Below are 13,067 nucleotides of genomic sequence, written 5' to 3' on the forward strand. Positions count from 1 at the left end.
TGTATGTATGTATACTTGCATGCAAATCTGCTATATCCCTTAGCCCTTGATCCCACATATTGGGAACTCTTTGTGCCTGCCTTAATTTGGAACCCTACCATCTTCACTTTCATAACTGTAAAATTTAGATAGGAACTTGTTTGATTTCTCGCATAATGTCAAAATGTAACCAGCTTTGTATGAAAGAGATTGTTGAATTGGAATGTTCAAGCATTTTAAGCAAAGTCGGTATTCATGTTATTGTACTCTTAGGTTTAGGTTACCACAAAGATCTGCAAACGAGAGCTACATTCATGGAAGTCCTCACAAAAATCCTACAACAGGGAACGGAGTTCGACACACTAGCGGAAACTGTGCTAGCTGATCGATTTGAGAGATTGGTAGAACTAGTCACTATGATGGGAGACCAAGGAGAACTACCTATTGCCATGGCTTTGGCAAATGTGGTGCCATGTTCGCAGTGGGTAAGTCATTTTTAGGAGTATATTTTAGGTTGTTTCATTGTAGATTTTTCAACTGATAACCCACCCAAAAATTGCATACTGGCCCGGCGCTTAAAACACATGACTTGGTTTTAGGTATTTGTTTATCCTAATTCAAGCTCACCAATAGAGTTTGTGTGTTGGAGGGTGAGTTACCTTTTCCTCTAGGGCCTCCGAATTTCACAATTGTATCATGAAAAGAAGATCTTGCCTTTTGATTATTATGATCGGTTTGTTAGCCCTGCAGCAGTAGTTGTGCTTGCAAGCATTACACCTCTAGCTAATCTGGTACACAGCTTGGGCCAGATTCTCAAAACTTTCTGGGGCAAGTGATGAGATGCACAAGAGCTTCTCCTCTTGCGCCAAAAAAAGCAGCAGCTCAATTCAGAGGGCATCTGAATTAGTGCATGTTAGATGCGCTCATTTAGATGCCCTTTCCCTCCGTATTTGCGTGAATAGGGCTATGTTTCTGGGCATTTATCAACGCATCTCGAATTTACAAACGGTATGTTCTTTTATTTACCTTGCAATGAGGGTCAACCCCGTGCCTTTTATGGGCCTGTTTGAAACAGGCGCAATGGGAGCCACAAATCATGACCGCGTGATTTCTGACTGTTAATATTTTCTTTAACCGCAGCTGTCAAACTTGCCCATCTATCCCTCAAACATAGATGGAAATGTTTTTTTTTCTCGGGCGGTTCACTGAGCATTTCAGCAATGAACGCAAAACAAACTTGCATATTCTCTGCGCTCCTTTCATTTATGCTAATATTTGTGAATCGGTCTGCTTGGCTTGGGTTTTGTGTTCTAGAAAATGCAGTCCCATTTTTTTCACTGCAAACATTTAAATACTGTTTGTTCAGTGCTTGAAACTTAGAATATTAGTGTCATTTAGTTTTCTTTTTTAATGTATTTATTAGAACATTATGCTGTGTTTTGTCATTCTTTAAAGAAAGTTGTATTCTGAAAATGCTTTGAAGTTACTCTTGCAATGTTGGTGTAAGTGTTGCTTTTTTAAGTTTCATGTTCACATAGTTATAATTGAGATCAATTTGTATGTCTTATTTTTAGGATGAGCTTGCTCGTGTCCTTGTGACGCTCTTTGATTCTCGACACCTGCTATACCAACTTCTTTGGAACATGTTTTCGAAAGAAGTAGAACTGGCAGATTCCATGCAGACGCTTTTCAGGGGCAACAGCTTGGCAAGCAAAATAATGACTTTCTGTTTTAAGGTTTGTATTTGACCTGTAGTTTTTATTTGAGATGGGTGTGTGTTATAGCCTTAATATCTGTGAAAGAAATGGTTCTTTTCATCTATTAACTTGCACTTACACACATGGGTGTGGAACAGACTGAAATAACCCCATGGCTTCTATTTTTTGCTAATACTATTCATCTCACTGAATAGTTTTTGGCTCTCAGCCAGAGCAAATGTGTTTTTGGCATGCTGGTGAGATTGGAGAAGTGTAGACAACATTCATGTTTCCATGGGGCTGCATTTCCCCTAAAGCTTTTCTGAATCCATCCCCTCTCTTACAGTCTTCAGGGGTTTTCCTCTTGGTGGGTTGGCCTAGGGGTCGTGTGCTGGGAGGACTGTCAAGCTGTTTTTCATTTGCTCACAGGTGTCTCATCTGAAGCTAGTGGAGTTAAGTTATGTAGATATTCTAGGACATCTGTTATGAATAAGGCAAATGCCAGACCCTCCATTCCTACGTTTGGTCCCAGCTTAGAGCATTAAACTCAGAAACCTAAGTGGAACCCCAATCCTTCCAACTCCACTTCACTTCAGGTGAGTTATTTTTTATCTCCACTCAGTGAAAGGACATGTACGCCTACTGTAGAAGTGATAATTGGTTTGATTTATTACCCAATTTAACCTATTGCTTTAAGTGTTGTGATTAATCCAAGGTATTACTCACCTCTCTCCATGGCAGATCCACACCCTTTGGGACTAGGGAGGTGAGCCTGCTACACTTAACCCCCCCCCCCCCCCCCCCGAGGGGACAGGCTAAGTTGTATCTCTCTGGAGGTGACTTCCCCCTTGGGGGACAGTAAAACTCCATAGATGGACTTAAGTAACCATCCCTCACCCCCAGACACACACCTCTTTGTGGGGCATGTAGGAGCTAAGGTGTATAATAACCCTTTGACTCCTTTAATGGCTGGTTGAGTTCCAGACCCAAACTTTACTCAGTCCTTATGGGAAATGTCAGAAAGGTGGAAAGAACAGCCTATTGGAGGCATGTTGTCTGAGGAGCTAATGAGGAGAAAGTATCAGCACCGCCTGTGGAGTGCAGACTTGTTACAACGCACAGGTGGTGTGGCCGGCAGGAGAGCAAGGACGCTGGATGAGGCATCCTGCATGGTGGTGTGCATTTGGCAAATACAGCAATGCCTTCCGAGCCGCTCACCGAAAGCAGCTGCCACTGCCACTGGAACAAGAGCAGAGAACCTTGGAGGGCAGAGGAAAGACCCTCAGAAGAAATCACCCACCGGTCTACGCATGTAGCGACGGTGAAAGAAAAAAGGCCATTAAGTTGATCATGCATGCAGCTCAGCGGAGATAGAAATGCCGGAAATACTGCAGAGGAGGACCGCCCAACACTAGTGGGTATGCAGTGGCTTCAGCGGAACATGAGGTGGGTGGCATGGCAAGACAGAGGGACACAGGCCCTGGAGTAGGGAGAAAGATAGAAACAAGCCCTGGAGCTGGGAAGGAAAGGAGAAGCCCCAGTGTGATGATCGGGACTGAACGGACCCCAATAGGATGGGTGAGCATAATAGAGGAAAGTCTCCCTGTAGGGTGAAAGACCGTGAGAAACCCAGTTTTTGCAAGAGAAACCATAGAGACCTGGCTAGACCCATGAATGGCTCTACAGCAGTGCACAAACTACAAGCTTGGACTGTGAACATAGGCAAGGGCCTGTGGTAATGAGAGACAGATGGGGGTCAGAATGCCCAGAGGTATGTCTTGGTGGTTTTGTATTTTTCTGTTTAGTATGGAGAGAAGCTAGGTTAGAGTGTGATTCTGGACAGAGAACTTAAATTGTGTTTAGCCATCTTGCCACCCTGGCTAGCACCCTTTCTGATTTTCTTTTGTATGAAATAGGGCTTAGTATCGCACATTTAAGGAAAGATTAGGTCTTTAAAGTTTGACGAGAGAATAAAATAGATACTAATCTCGCATGCCTGTCCGTTTCCTGATTCTGATTTACCACATGGTCTTACAATTAATATGGAGTGGCTAGCTCCATGCATTGACTGTTTCAGGTGAGGAAGAGCTACCATTTGAACAAGGGTTTTATATTCACCTGGGCTTATTCATGGCTTCATCTTTCTGAGGTAGTATATTGAGTTCCTTAAATATGGTTAGTAGTGATAATAGTACAAACTGTTACCAATAGCTCTGCAACTGGAATTTCTGTTCTGCTGCTTGATATAGAACACCAAATATTATTTATTAAGATGCTTTTCCTACAGTCTCTTAAGTAACAAGAATTATAGAGTTGGAGGCTCAAGCTGGGGAATCTTACACAGTCTTTATTAGGGATACAGTGATTTGGATGATCAAACTTTTTTTTTTATTTTTTATTTCTAATGCACACATTATTCCCACAGATTCCTTATCTTGTGAAACATCCCCTTGATTCCATCAGTGCTGGAATGTTTTTTTGGCTCCAATCTTGACGACCTCCTCTCAATGGCAGAACTATGTTCCAGGATATAACGGGTGTATTTGTATGAAGTCGCCTCAGCCATTTTCCCTCTGTTCCTCTTTTTTGCTGCAACACTCTGGAACCTTCAAGGTCACGCATTGATTTGTTTGAATTTTTGGACTGTCGCTTCCTAAATCAGGCTTGAAGATCTGTAAATCCTGTTGCTGTTCCATGTCTGTGACAGAGCTGCAATTCTTATGTCTTTTCGGTCTAGGCAAAAACCACAACACAAAGGAATGTGTGACTCCAGTAAAACCATGTTGCCAAAGGCAGATCGAGAATGGGTTGCAAGACTATTTCAATTGATTGCTTTTCTCCTGCAGATTCCTCAGATAGATATTCTTCCAGCGTCAGCTGCTAGGAAACCTTTCGACAGGGGATGTAGTGCACCTCGACTCGGCCGTCGATCAAACTTGACTTGATGCGGCGGTCGTCAACTCTGGTCGTGACGTCGATTATTGTACATATACCACGTCACTATGCCCCCATACATCAGTTCCTTTTTTCTGTGCGCTCAGCATGCTGCTCACTGGAACAACTCTCGGAGAACCTTTTTCATCAAATTCCACTTGATTTTGCCCGAATGTCCATGCCCATGGTGTCCAGGTTCAAATGGTGGAAGGACTGTCATTTCAAGAAGTCCATCACAGGACCCACATGGTGTCTGCGTGTGGTGCCTCTGTGTTGGTCATGCCCCCGAGGACTGCGGTTCTTGCCTGAAAATAAATCAGAAATCGCTTTCGGTCCGCCCTGTCAAAGTCTCCAGTTTGTTCAATTGTCAGAGCTTGATACGGAAGGGCACATTCCTGGAGCCACTCTTCCTCCTCCTATATAAATAGGCACTGTCATCGGCGTAGGCACAAGTCTAAATCTTCTCAGGCCCAACATCTAGGGCAGAGTGGGAGGCCTTCAAAGAGCAGGTGCTCGAGATGTTTAAGGCAGATACAGGTACGGCTCATGCCTCGATGCAGCAGGCTTCGGTGACTGCAGTGGGGCCAGCCCCAAGAAGACTGTTTCAGTACTAATGCCCACAGGCTCGGCACCACCCATTGGCAAAACGGTCACATCATGGGCACCGTGAAGTGCGGGCCCATTGGTGCTGGTGCCCGATCGATCGTATGTGCCGCATTCCGGATCAGCATTTTTCAACACAGTGTTGACTATTTTCGATGATGACAGTGACCAAGTACCTTTTGGTCTCGAGCCAGCACATGGAGGCTCTGGTGACATAGATTTTCTCTCTGACCAGGCAGATATACTCGCCTTAACAAACTGGCTGTGGAATGCAAGTAACCTGGACACTTCTCCTGACTTCGAAATTCAGCAAGGCCATCTTTATGGACATGCAAATGCCCAGTACCTCACAACCGTAGACTGGGTAGGCAGGGTATGTACTCACTGACATTCTTGACCAAGGGCCCACAACAGAGAGGGCCTTGCTCTTCAACATAGCCATTGTGGACCCTGTCGCCACCTTGTGGCAAAAGCCTTGTTCAACCCCTCCTGTGAAATCTGAATTCACAAAAAAATATAAGCCGGCGAGGGGAGATCCATATCTCCTCTCACCTAACTCTGGAGGGGCCTGGTTGTCCAAGCTGCCATGGTCAATACTAGACCCTCCACATCCAATCTCCCTACTGATAGGGGGGATAAAAAGACTGACGCCCTTGCGAAGAACGTTTTTGCATCGGCCAGTATGGCCTTAAAGGCTGTAAATGCTTCCTGCGCATTTGCGAAAATTCACTTTTGGTCTTTGGAAGTCAATCAAGGAAGCATCGAAAACATATTCCTGAAGGAGAAATGCAGGAAGAATTCTTGCAGATTGTGGAAGATGGAAAAGAGGTGGCCTGGACATTGCAGATTGTGCCAGAAGAGCAATGGTGTTGGCTACTGTTCTGAGAAGACAGGCACACCTGCACAATTCTGGTTTGACTCTTTCGTCCCTTCCCCTTCCCCTTTCATCCATACTGTATGGGCGTCCCTTGCAAGGGTCGGGAGTCCAAACCTTTTTCACCAGGAAAACCTTCTTCCCCTTTAACCCTTTAACTGCCATGGGTACTTCCCCCCAGTGCCAAGGCCTTTTTTTGGTGATTTTGGTATGTGGCCATTCAGTGCCTTGTAACTTTTTTGTTACATGAGATATCTCGGCCAAATTTGGCTCCTTTTTTTCCCCACATGAAGGCGGTCGTAACGCCACCCAGGAATCCTAGGTTGCTGTAGGGGGGTGAGGGCAAATAAACAAAAAGGGCACAAATTTGGGTTTTTTTTCCAAAAATGATGTACAAAAAAGCCTGTGTTTTTTTCCTTGTAAGAGCTAGGAACAAATGGTTTGCTGTGCTGAATTTCCCCATTTTCCAGGCTTTCAAGAACAGGTTGAGTGGAAACGAAAATAAATTATTTTGATGTGGTTATCAACTGTTTTGTGAGAGGTAGGCTAGTTTGGCCATTTTTGCCAATTAGACATGCATGGACGGAATGGAAGAAAAGGATAGGAAAGCCGAACTGGAGGACAGAAAGGCATATATTTCTGAAAAGTAGACACAATTCCAAGTTTAGGAAGGGGGATTTGCGTAGGTCAGGCAACAACTAGGTAGGGGAAAATGTCATAGATTGGGGGAAAAGCGGGAAATTGACCGAAAAAAAAGTTGTTGGTCATGGTTGGCTTGGTACGGCAATGGCTTCTATGAATTTTGAGAAAAGCAATGCTCCGCTACATTCCCCCGACTCTTGCAGTTAGGAAAGTGCACATTTTTTGTAGTGTTTTACAAAACAAGCAATACCACAAGCCAAACACTGAACCATGGTACACAGGAGGTTTATGCTCACAGCCTGAACAGACGCACTTAGCATGTTTAAATCAGAAAAAACAATGTGGTGAGGAACGGCAAGCATCTATTTTTTGAAAGAGCACAGGCAGTCCTTTTCAAGGATAGGTGACTTGTGCAGGTTACAAAAGTGTATGGTGCCTAAAGCAGCGACTAAATGTAGGTCACATTTGGGAAATGAAAGGGTTGTGTGACAAAGGGCACCAGCAAATGGGTCAAAACGTTATGAAAACCACACAAACACAACAAATGTCATACCTTCCTGCGTTCCCACAGGTGTCTCGATGAAAACGGTACCTCACATGTGTGGGTGCACCTACCTGGGCGCCAAGGGGAAAACCTAAAACACAAGTAACCCCAAGTTTGTTTTCACACCTGAATTTCACACTTTCACACAGACAAGCGTAACATACAGACATGGGCCTCGGGTGTCCAAGCCACCAAGGAAAACGGGGAACCCCATGCATTTCCGAAAAGAGGACACCCATGGGAATCCGCGGAGGTATGATTTGCGCAAATCTGCCCAGAATTTATTACCCAGACACCCCCGCAAAGTCTGAAATGTGGGGAAAAAAACGCATTTTCCGTACATTTCACTCGGCACACCCATCGAAACACCCCGCCAACAACACATGGCCTACCATCCCGCGTTCCCACAGGTGTCCCGATGAAAACGGTACCTCACATGTGTGGGTGCACCTACCGGGGCACCAAGGGGAAAGCCTAAAACACAGGTAACCCAAAGTCTGTTTCGACACCTGAATTTGACACTTTCTCCAGACAAGCACAACATACAGATATGGGCCTCGGGTGTTCAAGCCACCAAGGAAAACCGGGAACTCCATGCATTTCCGAAAAGAGGACACCCGTGGGAATCCGCAGCGGTATGATTTGCGCAAATCGGCCCAGAATTTATTACCAAGAAGCCCTGGCAAAGTCTGAAATGTGCTGAGAAAACCCACATTTTTCCCTTTGTCGGGGGTTCTGGGTAAAACATTCTGGTCTGCTTTGTGCAAGTTGGACCTCTGTGCATTCACACGAGTGTCCTCTTTTGGGAAATGCATGGGGTTCCCCGTTTTCCTTGCTGGCTTTGACACCCTAGGCCCAAATCTGTAGGTTGCCCACATGAACAAATTGTGCTGTGGCGAACGGCTTGGGGTTACCAGCGGGTTACCCTTTCCCTTTTGCGCCTCCAGTAGGTGCACCCACAGATGTGAGGTACCTTTTTCGTCTGGACACCTGTGGGAATGCGAGAAGGTATGACATCTGTTGTTGGCGACGTGTTTCGGTGAGTGGACACAGGGAAATGTCTCTGAAATTGGCTGGAAATTAAGCCAATTCTCAGACATTTCGCTCTGGCCACCCACCGAAACACACCGCCAACAACACATGGCCTACCTTCCCGCGTCCCCACATGTGTCCTGATGAAAACGGTACCTCACATGTGTGGGTGCACCTACAGAGTGCGCAAAAGGAAAAGGGTAACCCACTGGGAACCCCAAGCCTTTCGCCACTGCCCATTTTGTTAATGTCGGCAACCTACAGATTTAGGCCTAGGGTGTCGAAGCCAGCATGGAAAACAAGGAACCCCATGCTTTTCCCAAAAGAGGACACCCGTGGGAATCCACACATGGCCAAATTGGAGGGGCGGTGCATCACATGTAGCCCTCCCCGGGGGCAGATACGGGGGGGCTGTCCTGCACTCCTCCCTGGGCTCAGGCGTCCCTTCCTAGGAGCAGATATCTGGTCCCAGGGAGGGCTTCATGACATGGCACCCACTCCGTTGTGGGTGGGGGGGGGGGGGTCAACGCCCCATCCCATTAGAAAATTCCCCGTCCCTTTGGGGTGTCCCACAGCCCCACCTAAAAAGCGTTCCACCATTTTCACTTTTTTCCTTTGGTAACCCAACTCCCCTTGGTGCAGAGAGGCACATTGATGTGCCAATCTAGCCCCGGGGTGCACAAACCTTACTGCCCCACCCACTGGGGGGCCTGTCCCACCATTTTTGGGCACCTCTTCCCCCCCTCACCCCAAATTGGTGGCGGGGGCACCTCGTGCAGGTCTCCCTGGGCCTCCTACAAACAGCTGCGTCAGGTACACCCCCCCCTCCATTTGGGGTGGTGGAGAGAGGGCCCCCAAAAATGGTGGGACAGGCCCCCCAGTGGATGTGGCAGTAAGGTTAGGGCACCCTGGCACCAGATTAGCACATCAATGCGCCCCTCCGCGCCAAGGCAGGTATAGTAAACAAAGAAAATAATTCAAAATGGCAGGCTGCCCTTTAGCGCGGGCAGAGGAGCCCCCTACACCACCGTGGAATTTTCTAATGTGAAGGGGGGTGCACCTCTCCACCCCCACCCCAATTGGAGGAGCGGCCCATCTCATGTAGCCCTCCCCAGGGGCAGATAAGTTGTGGGGCTGTCCTGCACTCCTCCCTGGGGTCAGGTGTCCCTTCCTAGGAGCAGATATCTGGTCCCAGGGAGGGCTGCATGACATGGCACCCACCCCATTGTGGGTGGGGGAGACGAGGTCACTACCCCATCCCATTAGAAAATTCCCCGTCCCTTTGGGGTGCCCCACGGCCCCCCCCCCTAAAATGCGTTCCACCATTTTCAATTTTTTTCTTTGTTTACGAAACTTGCCTTGGCGCAGAGGGGCAGATTGGTGTGCCAATCTGGCCCCGGGGTGCCCAAACCTTACTGCCACACCCACTGGGGGGCCTGTCCCACAATTGTTGGGGGCCCTCTCCCCCCGCACCTTAAATGGGTGGTGGGGGAACCTCATGCAGGCCTTCCTGGGCCTCCTACAAACAGCTGCTTGAGATACACCCCCCTCCATTTGGGGTGGGGGGAGAGGCCCCCCAGTGGGTGGGACAGTAAGGTTTGGCCATCCCGGCACCAGATTGGCACACCAATGTGCCCCTCTGCACCAAGGCAACTTTCGTAAAAAAAAAAAAAAATGGAAAAGGTACACTACACTTGAGAGCGGGCTGAGGGGCACCCTAAACCGCCAGGTAATTTTATAATATACTGGGGGGTGACCCTCTACCCTGCCATACCAAATGCAGGGGGGGGGCATCTCATGCAGCCCTCCCTGGGTTCAGATGCCCCTTCCCAGGAGCAGATATCTGCCCCCAGGGAAGGCTATAAGGGGTGCCCCCATTTCCCCTTGGGGTGAGGGGGAGAGGGCCACCCCCCTTTTCTGTCAAATATATCCCTGGTGGCTAGTGGCCCCCCCAGTCCCACCCAAAATTCCCTTTTGTTATAATTTATTTTGTTTAGTTTTTTTGCCCCCTTCCCTGGGGGCAGATGATCAGCCATCTGCCCCCAGGGTTGTACACATATGTGCCCCCATGCTTTGGGGGCTGAGGGGGCGAGGGCTGCTTACTGTAAGCAGCCCCCCTCTCCCCACGTCACAAACATTTCCCTGGTGTCTAGAGGGCATTGTTGCCCATGCATCGAGCGCCCTGCACCCGATCCGCGGGCAGTAATGCTGTCACACAGGGTGTCGTTGGAAAGTGGAGGATCTCCCCTTTCCAACGACACCTCCCCCGATCTCCGGCTTGAAATACAGCCAGAGATGGAGGGGGAGAAAGGTGAACACTCACCTTATATTTTCACTGCAGCAGCCCGAAATGGCTGCTGCGGTGAAAATTACTTTCAGTTTCACATCGGCGTGCGTAATGCACGTCGGCGTGAAACTGAAGGTAATCCAGCCCCCTGGCAGTGAGGGGGGTCCTCCCCCTCACATAGCCCGGGGGTTGGATTACAGTTTTGTGTGATCCCTGCAAAGCTATCTCGTCCTTGGCAACAGGGAGGGAATCTAATGAGGTTAAATTTAGAGGCGCCCTGGTGCGTGTCCCTGTGAGCATGCGCTCACCTGACTCTGCCCACCAGCGCCACTCATAAGTCCCCTTATCCGCGTCGACGGGAACGGGCCGATTTGACCTGCTCCTGGGTTTGGCTTCGGCCATGTTATACCACGTGCTCTTCCCCAGTTATTATTCTATCTTGTCTTTTCTTTTTCTTCTAGATACTTGGCCCTCCGACGCCACGCTCCTCCCCGGCGCATGTCGTCTTCGACGGGCTTCAGCAGGTGTCCAGCCTGCCGGGGGCTCTTCCCCACATCAGACACCCCCGCCCTTTGCCTCTGCTGCCTTGGCCCCGTCCACGGCTGGGAAGGTTGCTCAGCGTGCAACGCCTTGACACCTCAGGCACTGAAGAACAGGCTAGCTAGGTAGAGAGAGCTCTTCCAGACGTCACCTCCTAAGGACCTGAAGGACTTTGTCAAACTTTGTTCGAGGCCTAAGGTAAGGCCTCTCTTCACTATCGCACCCCGCAAGGGTGACTCTTTTCCAAAGAAACGCCCGACTGGGAGGGGCCTGGTGGGCTCTAGTACCATCACACGTACTGAGGCTAGTCCAGCAACCGGTCTTTCGGCTGAGGGGGTTCCCGGTTCTTCCCGGTATCGCTGATCAGGGACCGCAAGGTTCTTGTAGCGGGTTTACTCCCGAGGGGCAATGCCCTAGTACCAGCATCCTGTCCAAGGGGGCGCCTTCACGCAGCACTACCGGCAGTTCTGTCGAGGGCTCTACGTCTTCTAGGTATAGGCCTGAGGTGCGGGATGAGCCTTACAATCCAACACCAAGCGTCTTGGACACCACGGCGTCGGCACATGGCACACAGCACCACAAAATGGCCTCCACGCCAGACAAAATGGCCACTCGTCCGATGCCTCCTCTAGCAGAGCGAGGAACGAGTCACAAGGTGGGACTGTGGTCAGCCAGCTACATGGCCTACAGCGTATCCATCAGCAGCACACGGCAGGTTCCCCCTGCATCCCAGACAGAGTGCGCCCTGGCACCAGCAGCCCGTGGCCACTCCATCAATATCTCCTGCCACCTCCTCAGCCTCCGAAGACAGGTTCTTCGAACGGTTTCTGGCGCTGATGCAGATGCCCTAGATGGGATCTATCCTCAGGATGCGATCAGGGACATGCTCCCTCAGGTCACCCCACCGGTACTTTTAGTCATTCCTCCAATGGCTCTGCTGCCTCAGGTCCCAGCGCTTCCTGCGTTTCCTTTGCCGGCTCCTGCTTTGGCCCCCGTGCCACCGGCAGCACAGACGGTTCCACATGTTAAGTTTCCCACACTGCAGCCCATGGCACCCAGTGCCACTCCACCATTTGTGGATCCTCCGAGCATGCAGTTGGACACAGATGAGGATGAGGACCCCGACACACCATCGTCTGTGAAGGCCTTCTACGAGCGCCTTGCGGCCCTGGCAGAATACCTGCAACTTCCTCAGCCCAAGGTTGAGCAGATCGAGGAGGGGGGACCTGGCAGACTTCCTCACGCTAAGGTCCCCCTCCAACACTGGGATCCCGATGCAGAAGGACGTTATTGCCCTGGCCAAGAAGGGGTGGCTCAAGCCACACTTGGTCCAACCTGTCAATCTGCGCCTCAATCCAAGTACAGGCAGCTAGAGGGGGATACACTCTTGCTTTCGGCTCATCCTCAGCTGCACTCCTCAGTGATCGCTGCAGTGTCACTCTATTCTAATCCTCAGTCGTCCTCGGGCCACCTCGTCCTCGGCGCTGCTAGGCAAGGAGAAGATCTTGGAGGCGTACAGGAAAAAGATGTACTCCACCTCCCTCCACCTTCATCAAGCCAACACTGATGCCACGCTGACAGCTGGTAACCAAAGGCTCTGGTGGGAAATCACTGACTTCCTCCCGGATCCTCCACCCCAAAGCCAGGCTCGCTTCAAAGCAGGACTAGGAGAAGCCAGGCTGGTAGCGTCCGACATGGAGTCCTCAGTGGCCCATATCAATGCCTCTGGCCGGGACATCTGCATCGCCACGGACATGCGAAGGCTGGCCTGGCTCTGGACTACGAAGTTCAACCCGGATGTCCAGGAACGCATATTGGACCTTCCGTTCGATGGTAGTGACCTCTTTCACTCCTCCACGGATGAAGAATTGGATTAAACGAAAAACAGCTCAGACAGCCTTTATCTATTCTTACGAAGGCCACGCCCAAGGCATA

The 13,067-nt window shown here is 49.5% G+C and overlaps 1 protein-coding gene across 9 annotated transcripts in view; it reads left to right on the forward strand.

Moving 5' to 3' along the window:
* The window catches only part of NF1 (neurofibromin 1), a 3,279,657-nt gene that overhangs the window by 1,602,427 nt on the left and 1,664,163 nt on the right, over positions 1-13,067 (forward strand). For all 9 annotated transcript variants that reach the window (XM_069614617.1, XM_069614618.1, XM_069614621.1 and 6 more), the window contains exons 26-27: positions 253-464; positions 1,554-1,715. In XM_069614617.1, the coding sequence (XP_069470718.1) occupies positions 253-464; positions 1,554-1,715 (374 nt within the window). The remainder of the gene's footprint in view (positions 1-252; positions 465-1,553; positions 1,716-13,067) is intronic.

Source organism: Ambystoma mexicanum, chromosome 9 (genome assembly GCF_040938575.1).
Source record: "Ambystoma mexicanum isolate Mex_15411 chromosome 9, UKY_AmexF1_1, whole genome shotgun sequence".
In the NCBI taxonomy this organism is placed as follows: domain Eukaryota; kingdom Metazoa; phylum Chordata; class Amphibia; order Caudata; family Ambystomatidae; genus Ambystoma; species Ambystoma mexicanum.